Consider the following 19,229-nt stretch of genomic DNA (forward strand, 5'->3'; position numbering starts at 1 on the left):
GCTGTTAGACTAGAACCATCATAATGTGCTGCAAAAAATGTCTGCACGGTAATTGGCTCCAACCCAACAATTTCATTCCTTAAACATTTTTTGCAAAGGCAACACTTCGATTGTGTTCTTCAAAGGAAGCATCAGACGTTGTGCTTTCAAAACAGTGTACCTAAGAGCCAATACACCTCAACAACTAGAAATACTACTACTAGAAATACACACAAACACAACCTGCATGGAAAAATTTCATAATACTGGCATAGAAAAACTGATTCAGACTCGTACCTAATACTTTACAAAACAACCAACTGATCTAATAGTCTATTAAAAAAATCACTTCCTTACATACAACCTGAAAATTACCCATTTAGTACTCAGTGACATGTCACGTATAGCTTTTAATAAACAATGGCCCTTCCCCATGGCTTTAACAAACAGGCCAGTTACAGTAACAACAACACAGGCAGACTGGTGTCCTAACAAAATGTGCCCAAAGCATGCTCAAAGACTCCTTGGGGATAACTTGTGTGTGCTATTTATTTCTAGTGAGCTGAGTTAACCTCTAAGGCAGAAGACAAATGGAAGGCATGGAAGAAACCCTATAATATCCTCCAGTCCTCATTTGCACACAGCTATTTAATATACAGGGTGGGCCATTTATATGGATACACCGTAATAAAATGGGAATGGTTGGTGATATTAAAGTCCTGTTTGTGGCACATTAGTATATGTGAGGGGACAAACTCCTCAAGATGGGTGGTGACCATGGTGGCCATTTAGAAGTCGGCCATCTTGAATACAACTTTTGTTTTTTCAATAGGAAGAGGGCCATGTGACACATCAAACTTATTGGTAATGTCACAAGAAAAACAATGGTGTGCTTGGTTTCAACGTAACTTTATTCTTTCATGAGTTATTTACAAGTTTCTGACCACTTATAAAATGTGTTCAATGTGCTGCCCATTGTGTTGGATTGTCAATGCAACCCTCTTCTCCCACTCTTCACACACTGATAGCAACACCGCAGGAGAAATGCCAGCACAGGCATCCAGTATCCGTAGTTTCAGGTGCTGGACATCTCGTATCTTCACACCATAGACAACTGCCTTCAGATGACCCCAAAGATAAAGGTCTAAGGGGGTCAGATCGGGAGACCTTGGGGGCCATTCAACTGGCCCATGACAACCAATCCACTTTCCAGGAAACTGTTCATCTAGGAATGCTCGGACCTGGCACCCATAATGTGGTGGTGCACCATCTTGCTGGAAAAACTCAGGGAACGTGCCAGCTTCAGTGCATAAAGAGGGAAACATATCATCATGTAGCAATTTCAAATATCCAGTGGCCTTGAGGTTTCCATTGATGAAGAATGGACCCACTATCGTTGTACCCCACATACCACACCAAACACCAAGATGTGCAGCACCTGAAACTACGGATACTGGATGCCTGTGCTGGCATTTCTCCTGCGGTGTTGCTATCAGTGTGTGAGGGTTGCATTGACAATCCAACACAATGGGCAGCACATTGAACACATTTTATAAGTGGTCAGAAACTTGTAAATAACTCATGAAAGAATAAAGTTACGTTGAAACCAAGCACACCATTGTTTTTCTTGTGACATTACCAATAAGTTTGATGTGTCACATGGCCCTCTTCCTATTGAAAAAACAAAAGTTGGATCCAAGATGGCCGACTTCTAAATGGCCACCATGGTCACCACCCATCTTGAGGAGTTTGCCCCCTCACATATACTAATGTGCCACAAACAAGACTTTAATATCACCAACCATTCCCATGTTATTACGGTGTATCCATATAAATGGCCCACCCTGTAGTAAACTGGGTACATAAAGAGACTAACATGCAGAGTCTGTTGTCTCTGTGCATTAGTTTGCAATTCTGCTGTCAGCGTGCAATCCACATGCACACCTTTTTAATGACTCTGCACTACAATATTTTGTACAATTTAAAGGAATCAATCTAATCTGTCCCATCTCTCCTCGTTCCCTTGTCTTCCTCTCCTGCCTGGTTCAGTGAGCCTCTCTAGTTCAGCACCAGCGAGAGAAAGCCAGCCAGCCTTAGGGAGGATGGAGGGCGGTGTGGGTTGCGCTGGCTACAAGCAATAACTGGGCACCGAAAGGGAAGATGAAGTGAGCGAGATAGGAGACGAGAGGAGGAGGGTTAAATGAAATTTCCAACACATTAAGCACACCCTGTAACCCAGGCCTTGCACATGCAGGGTAAAGTGAGGTAGGGGCTGCTGAGCGACCGCTGGATGGTGAAAGTAGTTTATAGCTAAGGAGAATTGATTGAGTTACAGGGGTTCCCTGGATGATCTGTAATGATACACAGCAACAAGAAGATGCTCAAGGATAGACAGTCACTGTATCCAGGAAAGAAGAGAGGATACTAATGACTCAAGAAATCCCTTCACGGACATGGGAACATTTAGGAGTGGGTGATGGAGCCGGGGGTTAAAGTTAAAGTGAGATTTGGCGTTTGGGGAAGCCCTAAGATCGGGTGCAGTGTTGTAGCATGAAGAAAATAATAACCTAGAAATAATTCCCATAATTATTTTATGAGGATACAATCAGCTGGCCTGTGTTGCCTGTATTCACTGCTCTTTTTGGGTTCAGCATGGCGAATTCAACACAATATAAGCAGATAATTCACAAATTTTATAGCCAGCTTTCCTAGACACCGTGAAGCTAGTATAAAGGCAGAATTCAGTGACTGAATTGAATCGACATCATCAATATAAACTGATGTCTGTTATTCCTGATGTAACTTAACACTGGCCATGAACACCGTGCCTGATGTGTACAAGTCCAAACTGTGCTGCAAACCACTAATCTCTATTAAACTGCTTAGTAAGCCAACAATTTTTTTTCATGCAAAATTTGAGTAAAACAAAATTAGTAGACTTCAATTTATTTTGCAAGACTTTACACAAAACCATAACTTCAGCAACACATTATGTTTAGCTCCAAGATTTGACTTAAAAACTTTGCAACTTTACATTTGCACCATGAACGCCTCACAGGGACGAGAAAAGAAAAGGGATATGAATGAGGGTGTCTTTATTTTCTTATTACTGAGCAAGTATCTCCATGCAATTGCAAAACATTAACTCGTTCAATAGTAACCTCCCTATCAGATTTAATTACTCATAAAATGAAGGTGCTGGTTTATTCTGGTCCACTTTAACCCCCTCATGTAGCCAAAGGGGCAATGATGCCTGGTGGTAGAATCACAGTACAGTTTTAAAATAAGGACTAATCACAACCAAACTATTTTAATTTGCCCATCTGTACTTAATTAAAGACAACACAACATGACTAACCCAGTATTAAAATACCAGCTGACCTCTTTAATGAAGTTAAAGCAAACTGACAAACAATACCACCTTTGAGTTTTTAATACCCGACTTGTCTTCATCATTCTCTCTGACACTAAGCTTATTGTGATCTATTTGCGTCCTTTTGCACACTATGAAGTGTGAGCCATGGGTTTCAAAGGTAAACACTTTCCATTTTCTTTGGGATGTTTCCATTTAAGCGACTGAAGAAGTCTGTGCGTTCCAGATAACATTCGTCTGCCGAAGCTCTGATGTGGAAAAGCCATTTCCAAACAAGGTATCTGGCAACAAGTCATCGTCATCTGTCCATCCTTGCTTTGTGTTAAATAACAACAAAAGAAAGAAGCCGCCGTCCAGTGAGCATCACCCTAAACACTTGCTTAGTTTATTTGTAGTGTGAAAGTTGTGTGTGTGTGTGTGTGCACATGTGGTTGGACAAAGAAATTACCAGAAGCACGCCGCAGGGTTCTTCCAAAGTAATATAAACCAAACAGACAAGGAGAAGGCTCCAAGGTCAGTGTCTGGCCTAACTGACAAATGCGGACGCTCACTTGCAAATGTATGGGATGCAAACATGCACTTTCCCCCTCTGTCATTTATTATCACACAGTTTGTGTGGGATTTACACATCTGGTTCATGAAGGCGGTGTGTGCAAGAGAGCGAGGCTGACAGCTCAGCTTCTCCAGCTGCAGCAGAGATGAATGGGTGGGCCTCAAAACCGCCTTCATTCATAATGGAATACGGCAACAAAGCAGCTTCAGCCCCAGGTGTCTCGGGAACTATAAGAGCAAACTAAAGAACGGAGCGCAGGAGAGACTGTAAGACAGAATATCCAACACAAAATATACTCCTGATTTATCGCCCCAGGTGTTACCTAAATAAAGCTTAGAAGGGCAGAGAACGCGACACTGTAACGTTGTTGGTATTGTTGGAGAGCTGGAACGGCCTGGAAATGTCAGGACATACGCTGCTGACTTTATCACACTGTTAAAGCCCTTACCAGTCATTCTAGTTTTTAAAAAGGAGGTCTTTAAGTTTTAAAGACAAATGAATTGAAGATGACAAAGGATTTAGCAATAGGGCACAGCCAGTGGATAGTGGGAAACCACACATGGAAATGGACTGTAATGTTTCTATTATGTCATACAAGATACATGGACATCCTTCTACTTATGATCATGATGCTTATGATCAGCAGAGAGTAGCAATGTGGGCGTGAGGGGGAGGAAGCACATGCACCAGCGAGAGTGAGACGGGTCGAACAAGCATCAGAGAGGAGAGGGAAGATTCTGAGTGTGTTTCTCCTCTGCATGTCTTTTAATGTGTGGTTGTGTGTGTCTGAGTAATCACAACAAAAGAACTCATTCTTAGCATCAGTGAAATCCACAAATAGCAAGAACCTACTGGCACTGAATAGCTGCGGCAAATTATAACATCAGTACAAAGGAGGCCACATTTTACATTTTCTTGAAATCCATCAATCAACACCAACACTTACTGTGTGCACAAGAAGTTACGAAGCAAAATTTAGCTTACAAGGAGTAAAATATGGCTTACATTTGAAGGCGGGCTCACAGACTACTGCAGAAAGTAGCTGCTTACCAGAGCTGATGTAGTAAAGGAACACAGGCTAACTGCGCACCATGGCTTTGCAGGTTAATTCTCTCAGATAAACTTTGAACTTCTGCCTGTACCACCACTTATTTCAGCCTCCCAAAGAAGAGTCTGGGGGAATGGCAGCACAACACCGCAGCTGAAGCAGCTCAGGCGTGACTCCAAGTTGAGCCTGTGCTGTAACTCTAGTCAGTCATATGAATCACATATTTAAGGGCTTGCCATTTGTTTAACCTGAGGCTTACATAAGACAGGTTCGTTTGGTTCCTCGTGGGACAAATTTATACTTACACAGGATGACTAGAGCCTGAAAAAAATGTAGAAATTTTCACCAAATTTTCCCCATTTCACATGTCTGGCCTAGTTATCCACAACTACAGTAAATTCAGAATGAATAACATTGTAATGACTGGTTTTATATCTACTATGAAATTCAAAATGCTATGTTTAAGGCCACATAGATATTTTTCAATCACATGGTTAAAAGCTATCCTCAATCATGCAAACTTTTTAAATCTGGCATTAGAAACTGTGCAAATCCTTTACATCTGCAGGACCACCCACCGTTTCCACCCACGCCACTTGATTGAAGGACTTTCCCTCCGCGCTACACCCTTCAACTCATTAAACCAGGTTTTAAGTGTGGAATTATGAGGTGAGCTTGTATATCATTTGCACTGCAGCCATTACTGTACATTAACAGCGCACTGCAATATTTTGGCCCTGGTAAGCGATGCACACTGTAATAAATAGCTGTGAAAATACTTTCTGTACAAGGACATACTCCTCTTTGTGAATAGAAGGCCGATGTATAGTAACACAAAATGTATAGTAACACACCATACATTTTTACAGTATAAGACTATTTTTTCTTCATCATAATGTAAATGTAGTTGAAATCATTAATTTCGAAGATTTGTGATTGTTTAGTTCAGTTACTTTGTGTTTAGATTTTGACTTTTGTGCACATGTTATGAACATTTAAAAAGATTTATCTAGCAATGGCTCACAATGACTGAGATTCCTAAGGGAATTAATCAGAACTGGCCAATGTTCACTTTCAGGATAGCTATTAAAATGTTTAATGTAATGGCATTCCCCCAGTTTTTTTGTTTTTTTGTTTTTTTTTCTTACAAAGCAATAAATATCTTGTTATGTTCAAAAACAAGAATAAACTGAATCCAGGGTACACAGGCTAGTACAAGCAACTATATTTCACTGCTTATGAAAATTATAGGAAGAAAATCGGCTGTCGGCTTAGAATACAGTATTATATTGGAAAGTTATTGTACAGAACAGACCATAGTTTTGGGTTTTTTAAGAAACTGTTGTTGTAACAGGTGCACTGTAAAATAGAAATTTAGTGCTGCCAATACCTACAGGGACATTTCTTACAGTGGGTATTAGATATCATTCATGCCAATTCAATGCTTTGTGCTGCACCTTGACATCAAATATTTGCCATCAGCAAATTACTGCCAAGCATTTATTTTGAAAGAGCGACTATAAGGGTTATTCCCAAGGCATTTCATCAAACTAGATTCAGCTTTGCATGTTTCAGCACCTGGAGTCATGATTGATATAAATAAAAAGATAGAGGATTTTTTTAAAATTTTTTATAAAGGTTCATATTAAAGGTCAGCTGAGCCTAAAACCACAGCTTTTATCGTGCCCTTTTGTTATATTTAATACTATAAGCATATAAAGAATATTGATGGCTACCAAAAGCATTTGATTGAGGTGCAACTTGCCTACGAGAGATTTAAACTAGTGCAAATGGGGATCTATGTATACTTCTGACGCTGTGTTTACAGAAAATCTAGGATGAATGCAAAATTGTGCACCCAATAACAAACTTCAGCGACATAGCATAGATTACCTGTTACATCGGTACACAGAAGTATTTCAGCACATCCAAGTTGCACTTGTTTCTGTTTTTTGCATTGCAGCAGTGGCTTTGTTTGCTCCACCCAAATCTGGGAAACACTGTAGCCATTATTCTAATCAATGAATTCCAGTCTTTTTGAAGTATTTCTGAGGAAGCACACGGCTGAAGCTGACCGACTCTGACACGCTCACTGGCTTAGATACACAAAAAGCATTTTGGTGTGCAACAACATGTCAGCTAAATAAGACAGGAGTCATGAACCAAAAAAACCAAAAGAAATTGTGACTCAAAAGATTTGATTTTTTCTTCTTCTTTTTTTCCCCTGTAGCTTTTTTGTTAAAAAAAAAAAAAAGTTAAAAAGGGAAAATGAAAACGAAAAGAGCCAAGTAATAAAGTTGTACAGATGGCTTTTCATTTTGAGTACATGTCTTCACTGACAGTATTGTACTGCATCTTGCTGGATGAGATATCAAAAATAGAGAAGCTATTATTCACAGGTAGGAGGGAACAGAAGACTGTGAGGTGGATAACCTTCAATCCTCTGTTGGAAAAAGGACATTATCATGGTGCAAAGGGTTACCCAGGCAACAGCAGCACCAGGACTTTCAAACATCTCCAGGAAACAGTATATACCCTTCTCATGCACAAAATCAGCCCGCTGCTCTCATGCACAAACTTTGTGGCTTTGATTTTTATTTTTTTTTTAAGATTAAAATCTCTTGTAATCCCATATCCACTGTAAAACAGCAGTATTTGCAGGCAGCTCAATACATTGTAACATTAGAAACACTGCCTGCGGCTGAAAACAAAAGGAAAAAAAAAGTGAAACTGCTTGTGTTAAATATCGAAAAAAGGAGACACATATAACTCACTCTCACTTCTTTGTTTCCTTCTTCTTTCTTCTCCCTCCAATCCCTTTTCCTTACATGCAGTTCATGTCCAGGCTGGGATTTCCCCAGGGTTCCCCTTAGGACCCAGGTCGGTAAAGGCTCTGACAGTGTGAGATGAAAGCTCTGCTGGAGGTGCATACTGATCCACTATGACGCCAATCTCAGCTTTTCTGCCTCCTTTTTTTTAATAGCTATTTTCCCTGGAAAAACAACCAGGCTGATACCAGGAAACCGTCTGGTTGCACAATAAGCGTTTGGTCTTGTTGGTAAGCAGTGCCTATGTAGAGGAATAAATGAAGATTTAACCTGTCTTTGATGGACAATTGCCATCTTATTGCTTATAATAGGAACATCTGAGGGCTCTTCAGCAGATGGGCTGCAAAGCAGGCAAAACACCAGAGAAGACACAGAGGGCAGTGTATGAGCTGAGTTTTTTTCCATACTAGGAAGTGCCCCACCCACACTTAGATCACTGCCCCGGAGACAACAGCTACACTCAATGGCTGAACAAGGAAACAGTTGCAGCAAAAAAAAAAATTGGGATAATTGAATGTAGCTGCCACATGCTGGACGTGTGGCCACATCTAAATACCTTAACAACAAGATCATGGAGCATGTGATCAAGGAGCACATTCATGTTCCTTATACAGGCACTTTGTGGGTCCAGAGATTCCAGCGCTTTCCGGCGCTGCTCTCAGAGTCTGGTCTATGAAAATGCGATTTTTATCTGTGTTTGTCTTCCCACACATTTTGCATGCAGGGAGAAAAAAGAAGCAAAGCAGTATTTGCTTTGCACGCCGTTCGTGGATGTCTGTGGTAGCCGAGTCATAGCGTTGCAGACTTTGCGATGTCCACATGTTGTTTCCAAATTAAAATGGGGATAGGTCTTCAGCTGAGTAACGAGCTTGTGTAAAACCGGCTTCCTTTTTCTGCTGTAACTGTCCCGGCAACAATACATACTTTAACCTTACATCATCTACAATCCCTCCACAAAGAGCCTCTAATCACAAAGTGCAATGAAAACTGTCTCCATGGAAATACATTTTCCAACAAAGTCTCCTGGCCGCCATCTCCTCAATACTATTTATAGAATGACCACTAGCTAGCTGACAAAAGATGAGTAACAGTGTAGTGAGAATGGAAATGTCTCGTATCTCCACTTCTCTACGCTGCTTGGTTTTTTTCCCCCTCACAGCCTCATTTCAAAAGAAAGCCTTTAAACGAGCGTTCACACAAACGGCTGACTAACACTCTCCAGCCTCACAAGAGGAAAGCAGGTTTTATGTGAGTGAAGTTGGAAGACGCTCGCTTCTGTGTTCGGAACCGATGCGAGGCAGGCAGGATGTGCACACACGCACGACGGCAGACAGCAGAGTGCAGACAGAAGGCAGCGAGGGTCATCGCTAACCTCCTCTGACAGAAGGTCACGGGACTCACAGTCTGCTGCTTTTTGACCTCCGTGTGTGGAATAACGATGAGAACGCCATGAATGTTTTTTTAAGGTCAGCAGCTTCTACCTCAATGTACATAAAATGTCTGTGACATATATGTGTGTGTGTGAGTGTAGGGGGGGCACAGTTACATGTGTATAACTTAATAAACATTCCCTTCCATGCCTGTGAAAGTGCTGGACTAGCATTGCATTGCTGTAGCAGACACAATGCACAGCCTGATCCCATCATTTGAGCATCTCACAGGCCTCTGCATCTCTGCCTTTAACATCCACAGCCTGAACACACTCTCAGAGCTCGAAGAAAAGGTCTTCTTGAATCGTGCAGCTATTGCTAATTAGCATTAGCCCGCATGAACATCACACATATTATTACCACAGCGCAGCTGCGCTATAAAGAAGCCAAGTTCCTGCAAACAGCACTGCATTAACTTAATGACCGAAAACAACAATTACGGATGTTGGTTTTCACTGGCAAACACAGTTACTCAGCGACAGCTAACAAGACTTGTTGAGTTGCAATTCTTTTATTCCTATCCTATATCCGAGGTGCTGATCTAATATTAAATGCTCCGTCTTGAACTGACGGCCTGATACTGCTGTCAAGAGTCAAAAGGTAAAGCGCTCTTTTGATCCAAAGAACTAAAGCATTTCTAAAAATCGGCCTTGCAGTCAAAGGCATCATCAACAATGGATTATAGCAGCAGAGCTATTTACATAAGCAATTCACTCAGTGCCCTGCTTCCCAGAGGTGCCTTTGAGAAAAGAGAAGATTGTATCTCTCACACGTCGTCTCCTCCAAGTCCTGACTGACTTTTCCCATAGAGGAAGAGGACAGAACACCATTTTCTAAAGCAGCGCACAGGATTGGCGAGTAGGCCATGATGCACTGGCCAATGAATCTGAATCAGGTGACAATATACATGCAAGGCATGTGCCAACTAAGATTCATTTTTGAATGTAGTGATTCACTATGGTCATTGTTTCAAGCCAATGGCCAGGACTGCTTTATAGTGCTTTTAAATTTACAAAGTTTTGTATAGTTTGTGCACACATTAAATGAAAAATTCTAGACAGGACAATAAGAAATGGTGTAATATGACATTATATATTATTAGAGCTTCTGCTGGAAATGCTGTTAACCCCAGCGGCTTCAACCAGCAGGGGATGGGGGTGCGGGTGGGGGGGTTAATGCTGCATTCAATTAATGTTTCAGCCGCTATAACACTAAGTGTGTGGCACAGACAGCATAATGGAGCTCTATTGGTCTAGGTGCATCTCTGCACGCACAGTAGGGGTTTAGTTCTCTCTGTACCAGCTAGAAAGCACAAAATCACTATTAACACTGTTCTCGTGTGTTAAATATTGATCTAGCAGGAACACAGACAGCAGCTAAACAGGTGAAATAGTATTAAATTATAACCTTTTTACTGGTTCTGTATTCCTATTATATGCTTTTTTATGTTTTCTATCTAAAAGGTTTCCATCTAAAAAAAATTACCTAGTGTTTTTCAGCCCAGTGGGATATCAACTTGAGCCAGCCGGGCCATCGAGCTTGTAAAACATTGCATAATACAAAGTTTTCGACAAAGAACAATCTCATGTTACCAGCGCCGACACTTGAACAGCTACAGTGGACTGGTTTAAAACTACGCAACAATTTCAACATTTTCAAAAGTGGAGTCATTCTAGTTTAGCTGTCAAGCAATTGTGACACCAATCCTTACAAATAATTTAAATAAAAAAGATCTGGTTTCCAGTCGTGCTGTTGCATTCACCTGAAAATGAATACCTGAAATGCAGATACTGGGGACAGTATCTCATCCATATTACTCATTACAAACACTACTGCTGAGCTGATAATACACCATCCCTCAAAAGAGTCATTCATCCAGCAAAAAGGAGACTAGATGGATTAATCTGAACTGGATGTGGTCAGCAGTGAGGGTACAAGAATAAATCAAAAACACTCAATAGTGTTTCATGAACAGTTTATCAGCAGCAATACATTAACACTTCTCTGACTCATATATAGTGTGATATTATAATTTCGCCATATCTCACAGGCCCCGTGACACTTGGATAAATATCATAATAATAAGATTACCAGGTCAAAACCTCATGATCACGCAGAAGTATAGAGCACCATTACAGTGACCCTGTTGGTTTGAACAAGCCTCTAAAACCCCACCCATAGCGTACCACATACTTAACCCCACCGTGCTTTGTCTCATGCCCAAACTACCTCAGTTCAGCTCTCTGGATCAGTTATGTTTAATCCACACGTGTCTCCAGTCATTGACCCACTAGTGCTGATATAGGAGTTAATTAAAAGAGACAAGGCTCAAAGCTCAGACTCCCAATTCGTTTAAAACAAGCAATTAAGAATTCAGAGGAGAGGGGCTTCTATCAGCAGGAAAACTGTTAGAATTAGGGCTTGTGAAGCCATGCATGGACAGAAAAAGTAACACACAAAAAAAAATAAAATATGAGCTTGGGTTACTAAGTTGACCTTGCTGTGTCCTGGTGAAGATATATTTGTCTCTATCTGTTCCAGCCTATTATAAATATAACAATGGGACTTGAGGGCTTGGAGTCCATTGTTGGACAGAGGTGTGCATCTTTGTTTGTCTTCTCCATGGTGAAACCCCCATGTGTGCGCTTGTGTCTACCATGGCAGCGGTACAATCTGGGTAATTACAGTGCAAACAAACTGGGCGCCAGGCCGAACAGAGAGTCTTGCTTTATGGGGCTCATTGACTCCCCGGATGTGCTCAGACTCTGATCAATCTCAGCTGAAGCTCACTTCTTGACTTCTAGTGGTGTAATGGGGATGTCATAAGCATCCTTCACAAAACACAGGCGGCTCATTTCAGACAGAGAGCGGGCTGGTGGTGCAAAAGCAAATGGGGCCAGAAGTGAAGTTTGCGAGTCAGCCCTTTGGAGCTCTGGGGGAACAAGTACTAAACTGTTAAGTAATTAAATCAGATTTGGCAATTTAATGCATAATAACATAAAGCAAGCTCATTTTTCGTTTGGTGCAGACTTCTTTCCTGCTCGTGCCTCAGAGAAACAAATCAGAATGAACACTAGGGCACCCCACAGTTCTGCTCTCACACTCTACACATCCTTTTCTCCTTCTCATCCCCGTCACGCGCTCACGCACGCAGATGTCGATAAAGTTGCCATCATGGTGCTTATTCCAGCAACTATCTAACTAGTGCAACAGAAGAAGAGCAAGCACAAATGAAGCTCAAGAAACACACAAGATGAGGACACGAGAGGAAGATGAGATTATTCTGAAAGGTAAGGACTTCTGCAGCCCGTCACAAGAAAATCGGATCTATTGGAGCCCACAGTACAATTAATTTATTATGGGATAAGGATTGATTTATAATATAATAAAATAATACAACATTCTTGGTTTTCTTTTTTTGTTTGTTTAAACTCGTGATTCTTGAAGTGTGCTTTTAAAGCACTCCTCTAAAAATAGTTGTATATGTGTAAACAAATAGACTTTTTACATCATCTTCCCTACTAGAATATTTATTCTTGAGGACGACACGCATCATATCCGAGCGCTTCTTTAATTTGCTTTTGGCGCAAAGCATGAAGTATCAGTACATGAGCGGAAGTCTACAAAGCTCTATTCTGACGGCTGTGGCTAATGCATGCCGACCATGAGGGTAAAAGGAGCAAATAGAGGCAATGCTGAAAAGAAACAACAACCAGCAGACTGCCCGTCATCACGCCACACTAAGCCACCATGAAGAGACAATTTCTCTTAAGTCGACACGCGCTACCACTACCCGCAATGACCTCGACACAAGGATGATGTCACAGTGGCCCTCGTATCCTGTTTAACCATGACTGGTGAAGGCCTCGCTTCACTAGTAACACAGCACCAGCAGGTTTTGCCATACAGATAAACTCTGAAACACATGCAAATTTCCCCCCAGCAGTTCTAGGTCCAGGGCATCTCAGAGATCAGCTGGCTTTATCAGAGGAGACATTGGCTCACACGCTAAAAATCACCGGGACAAAAAGACGTGCAGCCAGCTCGAAAATGTCAAGCTCTCATGCCATTAACCCCCGAGCATCGATCCAGCAGGAACAAAAGGACTGCTTATGAGCTTGTGCGAGTGTTTGTGTGTGCGCCGTCGTGAGGGGCCCAAGCAATTAAGAGTGCTATTAGCCTTGTTTAAGTTTGTCGGGATTCCACTTGGAAAGTGAACCCACTGAGTCATTTATACGCCTTAGTTGGCTTTCAAGGGCTGCCTCCAAAATCTGCAACATGTGTTTTATTCTATTTTGGTTAAATTATAACTTAATGGAGCACAACTGTGCAGTGAATGGCCAGTAATGTACTACCCATTCCTCCAAGAGACTCTAATATATACATAAATAATTTACAGAGTTACTATGCTCAAATCAGTTGTCAGGCATGTAAAATGTGCTACTTTACCAATGCATGAAAGAGTCCGTGTGGATGTGTGCATCTAACACTATGCAAAATAAATTCTGAAAAGTTACCTGGAAGTAACAAAAGTGCTTCCAAGCAACAATATTTATAGTTTTATTTATACATCTACTAGTTTCCTGGAAACTGGATAATGATCTTCTGAGTAAAACTCCAATTTCGAAGCAAAGACGGTTCCAGAGTTAGACACATGCAGCAATCTTTCCAGTTCTGCTGTCAAAGTAATGGGAAAGCTGTAAAGGGAAGCAGCTAGTTTCTCTTCTGTAAAATAAAGGTGAGCCTGAGGCCAAGGGAATCCTCACATCATAGATTCCCAACGTTGCTCTGAACCACTTTCCAAACATTACTCCATCAGCAAAGCCGGGCTCATTCGCACATGCTTCCATTTGTAATTAAGAACTGCCTCACAGTTGACAGATATCCCAGTTTCTTCTTTCCTGCTGCCTGTCAAGCAGTTGCGATTCTCCTCTCACCACCCTGGTTATTTTCTGCGTTTCACTGAAAAACTGTAATTTCTAAACCTGTCATTTATAAACTCTAGAAAGAAATACTGGGCAGGCTCGGCTCAGAGAATCCAACAATGACTGGACTGATATGAGAAATTCAAGACACAGGAAGCAGCTCTGAGACGTTTATACTCCATGGTCATATGCAAATAATAGTCTTGCAAAAGGAGGAGAAAGACTGCACTCATGAGGTGCAATTTACATCCTAATGAAATGAAAGCACTCACGACTTTTAAAAAAAAACACTCTTTTCTTTTTTTAAATTTAATTGTTACCCCAGACTGTCAATGAGTCTATCCAACTCTGCAGCTGCTCTTAATTCACCATGAACTTGAATAAACGATGCTATAACCAATCAATATTTCCTGAAGGAAAGGTCAAGCCAAGCTGTATTTTGCATAGTTCTTCTGAACTCTCAGGGCAGCAAAGTTGGATTGGTTTGTGACAGGATGCAAATGTGTAAGATCCAGGTAAGAATTTACCCCGGCTACGCATGACGATGCCATGAAAATGACTGTGGACAAAGTCAAAGCAAAAGTGAAGTATAGGTTAACAAAATGACAGGACAACACGCGAGTCTGGAAACCGTTTCCCATAACTGTCACATATTTTTGACGAATTCGGGTAAAGCCGACCTTCACACAAGCTAAATCTGGCCGGTCTAATTTACACTGCTCATTTGGACCCAGCATTCCCACTGATTTGTCACAATAATGAGACCAATCTCATAACTAATGGCCTGAAAGGCAGGGCAGCTGATGACCTTCGGGCTCTAGTAGCAACCTGCCCTCCTGGCAGAGGATGCCACAAGCCCACCGATCCGAGATTATAGAGGGTAACCAAGCGTTGCCTCCATCCATCATCACATTACGCAAGTTGGCCTAATTTAATGTCCTTTTCAGACCTGACTGCAGACACGCTGGGCCACACAGAAACATGGAAAGCAGCTAATTAGTCTACGCCAACAGCAGAGGTTCGCCAGTCATTTTCCACTTCAAGGATGAAATCCCATCCGGATTACTAATGAGGACTTTGTCCATCACGACAGTCTCACCCATTGCAATGCCAAACGTCACCATAATGAGGCGATAACTGAAGCATGCGGATCCTCGCTACAGTAAGGTGCTGGAGCATTAAAATAATAACTGCACGGTAAATACAAATCAGGAAACAGATCGAGCACTACAGTAGCAACCACACTCGCTAACTACATAACACAGCAGACAGCGCTGTGTTATGTAAAAAAAAAAAGGGGGGAGGGGGCTGCAAATGATTGGAGCTCCTCAGAGCCTAAAAACTGTCTTTTTTTCCCTCTTTATGCCAATGAATTTGCTAAAATTGACCTTGTGTTTTTTTAAAAAGGCAGTAATGCACAACATAGTAGTTAGAAAATTCACAGCTGGAGTAGTTAGAACATCAGGCACACACGCTTTCAACAGGACTAACCTACAACTGTATTTTAAAGCAATACTCACCACAAATGAAGGCAGTAAACTGTAGAGAAATTAAAAGAATATCTTAAGTTTCTTTTTTTATATTTACAGAATTGTATTTATTATACTACAAACAATGACATACATATGTAATGTGACACAACTTTCACTGCATGTTCATTTGTGAGTGTATGTGTGTAAATAGAGCAGTGAGAACACGGAATGAAAATCCCATGTGGGGCAGCCCGCAGTGGGTTAACAAGGCAGAGACAGCAGACAAAAAGAGAGCACTGGGTGATTTCTCTGGGGCGCACACAAACCTCAGAAAGAAGAAAAAAAAATGTCAAACACACTTCTTGCTATGGGCCGTGTGCCTGTGCTCTCAGCAGCTTATGGATCATTAAGGGCCAGTGAGCGTCAACTAGAAAGCAAGTTTGCTAAAAGATATGAAGCAGTATGAATGAACACAGCGGGTGAGAAGCTTCGCCTGCTGGCATGTCCACACACGTGCACTCACACATCGTATGCACACAGGTACACGTGCACTCACCCACACAGACACCAAACAGCTGGTAAAATAAGTATTGAACACGTCATAAATTTTCTTCTAAGTGAACACATTTCTAAAGGTGCTTTTAACATGAAATTTTCGGCAAATTACGACCAGTCAAACTCTCCTGTCAGTGTAAATAAGTTTAACTACACATTTAATCTATGAAAGATTTTGATATAAGTGCAATTTCAACAGTACGTCTCAGTTTTTCTACCTGATGAAGAAATGCTGCTTTGGGTTTAAATTGTAGGAAAAATATCTGGAAAACGTCAGAAAACGTTCCGTTAGCTCGTTCTGCAGCGACTGTCCGGTAATTATAAAATGGAAAATTAATGGTAATTGACAGAATGTTATTAAGACAAAAAAATGATACATTTCTATAGTAGACAGTGATAAACAGGAACTTTTTGTAGTTTAATTGTTTATCTATTACTTATTTAATGCTGAAAAACACAGTTAAAAGTCTAAAATTTATATCCTCCCTCACATTTTCCAAAGCTGCTCAGTTGACCAGATTGGAGTCCTTGGCTGGTTGATTCTGGCCCCTGGGCCTTATGTTTGACACTCCTGTTTTAGCTGAACCGTTTTACAAACTTGTCGACCTAACGGTAACAGATACAGTGAGTCACCCTGCCGAAATCTGTAGATGGAAAAAAGGCCCATCCGCCAAACAACTCCTGAACCACAGCAGACCCTGGAAATTACTCTGGCTACCACTCGACAGGGTGACCGCCACCAGAGCTGACAGGAGCTCTGTCATTACTACGGCCGCTAAAGCTATCAGCTTTTCATCACCGTAATAAGATGACAACACACACTTGTCATTTTGTCTGGTGTTAAGATAATCCATGATCTTTTCACGACACTGCCACGAAATGCCAGGAAAGGTGCTGCAGCATGAGCCTTACAGACAGGAAAGAGATATAAGTCTGTACTGCCTGAAGCTTCAGAGCGAGTATGCGTCCACATTCTGGTGTTATGAGTTACTGAGATGCATTTAGACCGAGCCAGACTAGTTCCTGTCCCTGGCAGAATATAACCCACAGTGGTACCAGTTTACTGTCATGTCAGCTTAATAATTAACACCCTAGATACGTTTTGCTTCAACTAAATGAGGAAATGCACCTCTTTGTTTTCAGCTCATCTCTAAATGAACTCTTTATCTTTTATTAGGCTACATGCACTTTTACCTCAACCTTGAGTAAATGCACTATTTTGACGTTAAGCTGGCCCAACAATTTAAACTGTTGTGGGTTCTCGGCTCGGCCTGATCTCTGGATTTGTTTTGATAAAGATGCATGATAAATACCCAGAAGCCACTTTTGCTCTAAAAAAAAACAATCAAGAGATTTCAGGAAGTAACTAAGAACTTGGTAAATATCTTTTTTGGAATGAGGAAAATCTATTTAGAGGAAATCCTTTTCTGTCAATGTGGCATGCTGTGTATTTTGACAACATTTACTTCTTCCCCGCTTTATTTGTTCGTTTAAATCAGGACTGGCAGGAAGAGTCGATGGCACGACATAACAACTGGCACAACCGGCATGCCATTATCTGGTTTACCTATTTCGCCCTTTCACACAGTGTTGCTCTGTTAATAACCAGATGATTTTTAGATAGATGTTGTGCAAACAAAAAAACTCAAACTCTACAATGAGCACAAATACATGCGGGTCACAGCTTGGAATTATGTCTATACGTTAGTGGGTAGTGAATCCAGTCACAGTGTCTCAGATTGACTAAGATAGGTTCCCAGTGATTCAGGGTAAACTAACATGTCTGTCTGGCAATACAAGAATGGTTGCCTCGTTGTTATTTCCTGTTCATTACTCTGAAGCTCACTATCTAAAACTCATAAACACTGGAGAGCAGGCAGTCAGTGCTAGTGATCTTGGGTAATCAGTTTTTCAAGCTGACGATAGGAACAGATATGGCTTAGACTAAAAGTTGAGTCACACTGCAAACTTTTAAAACAGTCTGAATATAGCCAAACCAATAAGAGCACTGCTGACGGTTCTTTCAGATTCCTCATAATGCAAATTTGTTGCTTTCATGTATCTTTCTGACATGATTTCACTTCAGGTTTTCAGGTTTTTGGGTCATCTATGATAAAACTAAAACAGGACTTTATAAAACTGAAATCACTTAGCGTCATGATAACCATCACTTACAAAGACAATGAAAGCCCTGCGAGAAAACTCAGATCAGCTTTCTCACCCACTCACCCAAGAAAAACTCATCCCACTAAAAATGCCCCCTGTGTATAGATGGTAATCCAATATCAGCTATGTTGACCACACATTATTATCACTTCTCTCCCGCTGAGCCACCGGCCATGATGTGATAACATCCGAGAACAGAAACGAAGGTCATCGTTGTAAAACCCAAATGTCATAAAAAAACGGTCTCTGGATTGCCATTAGTTATTTTTCACACAACATGGGGTCATACACCTGCCAATGAAGACCGGACTCATTAAGTAGCGGATAAATGGCAGCCGAATGAACATTTGCCCCATCATTTCATACCATATACCTGTTTCCCCCCTCAGTCTGTAAATGTTGGATCGCTGAGTCTGAAACCAGTTTGTCCGTGAATGGTAGGATAACATTGATGGAACTACCATTGCGGACACATCTATCAGTCATTCAGCTATCTTATCACCCTTAGCACAGCCGAAAGCTTAGAGTCACTCTCTTATCACACTAATCCGGACAAGTTCAGAGCTGAGTCTGTGAAGGCAGCACGGATAAATTAGTTTACTCCTTTACTGATTGGATTAAAAGCCAGGAGCGGGCCTCGGCCCCCTGGCCCCAGCTGCTCCAGTCTCCAGCTGTTCAGCTTTAATGAACATAGGAGCTTTAATGTAGGTAAATGACAACAAAAACCATATTTAATGCCTTTTATTGCCACATTTTCCATTAAATCCCATATTTTAGATGCAAGATATGAACATATTGACCATCTCGCAGTACAGAAACTCCCGACTGATTTATAACCCTTTTACAAGGAGTATTCCCAGTGACTCACCTCTCCTACTACACGTCAGGAAAGCAGCATCA

The 19,229-nt window shown here is 41.3% G+C and overlaps 1 protein-coding gene across 4 annotated transcripts in view; it reads right to left on the minus strand.

The window, feature by feature from the left end:
- mcu (mitochondrial calcium uniporter) overlaps positions 1 to 19,229 on the minus strand; it is a 58,013-nt gene that overhangs the window by 36,675 nt on the left and 2,109 nt on the right. Inside the window, exon 1 of one of the 4 annotated variants that reach the window (XM_005473991.3) lies at positions 7,728 to 7,898. The exons of the other annotated variants lie outside the window; for them this stretch is intronic. Coding sequence (XP_005474048.1) covers positions 7,728 to 7,883 — 156 coding nt within the window. The 5' untranslated portion in view covers positions 7,884 to 7,898. Of the gene's footprint in view, positions 1 to 7,727; positions 7,899 to 19,229 lie in introns of those variants that run through there. 4 annotated transcript variants of the gene reach the window in all.

Source organism: Oreochromis niloticus, linkage group LG13 (genome assembly GCF_001858045.2).
Source record: "Oreochromis niloticus isolate F11D_XX linkage group LG13, O_niloticus_UMD_NMBU, whole genome shotgun sequence".
In the NCBI taxonomy this organism is placed as follows: Eukaryota; Metazoa; Chordata; class Actinopteri; order Cichliformes; family Cichlidae; genus Oreochromis; species Oreochromis niloticus.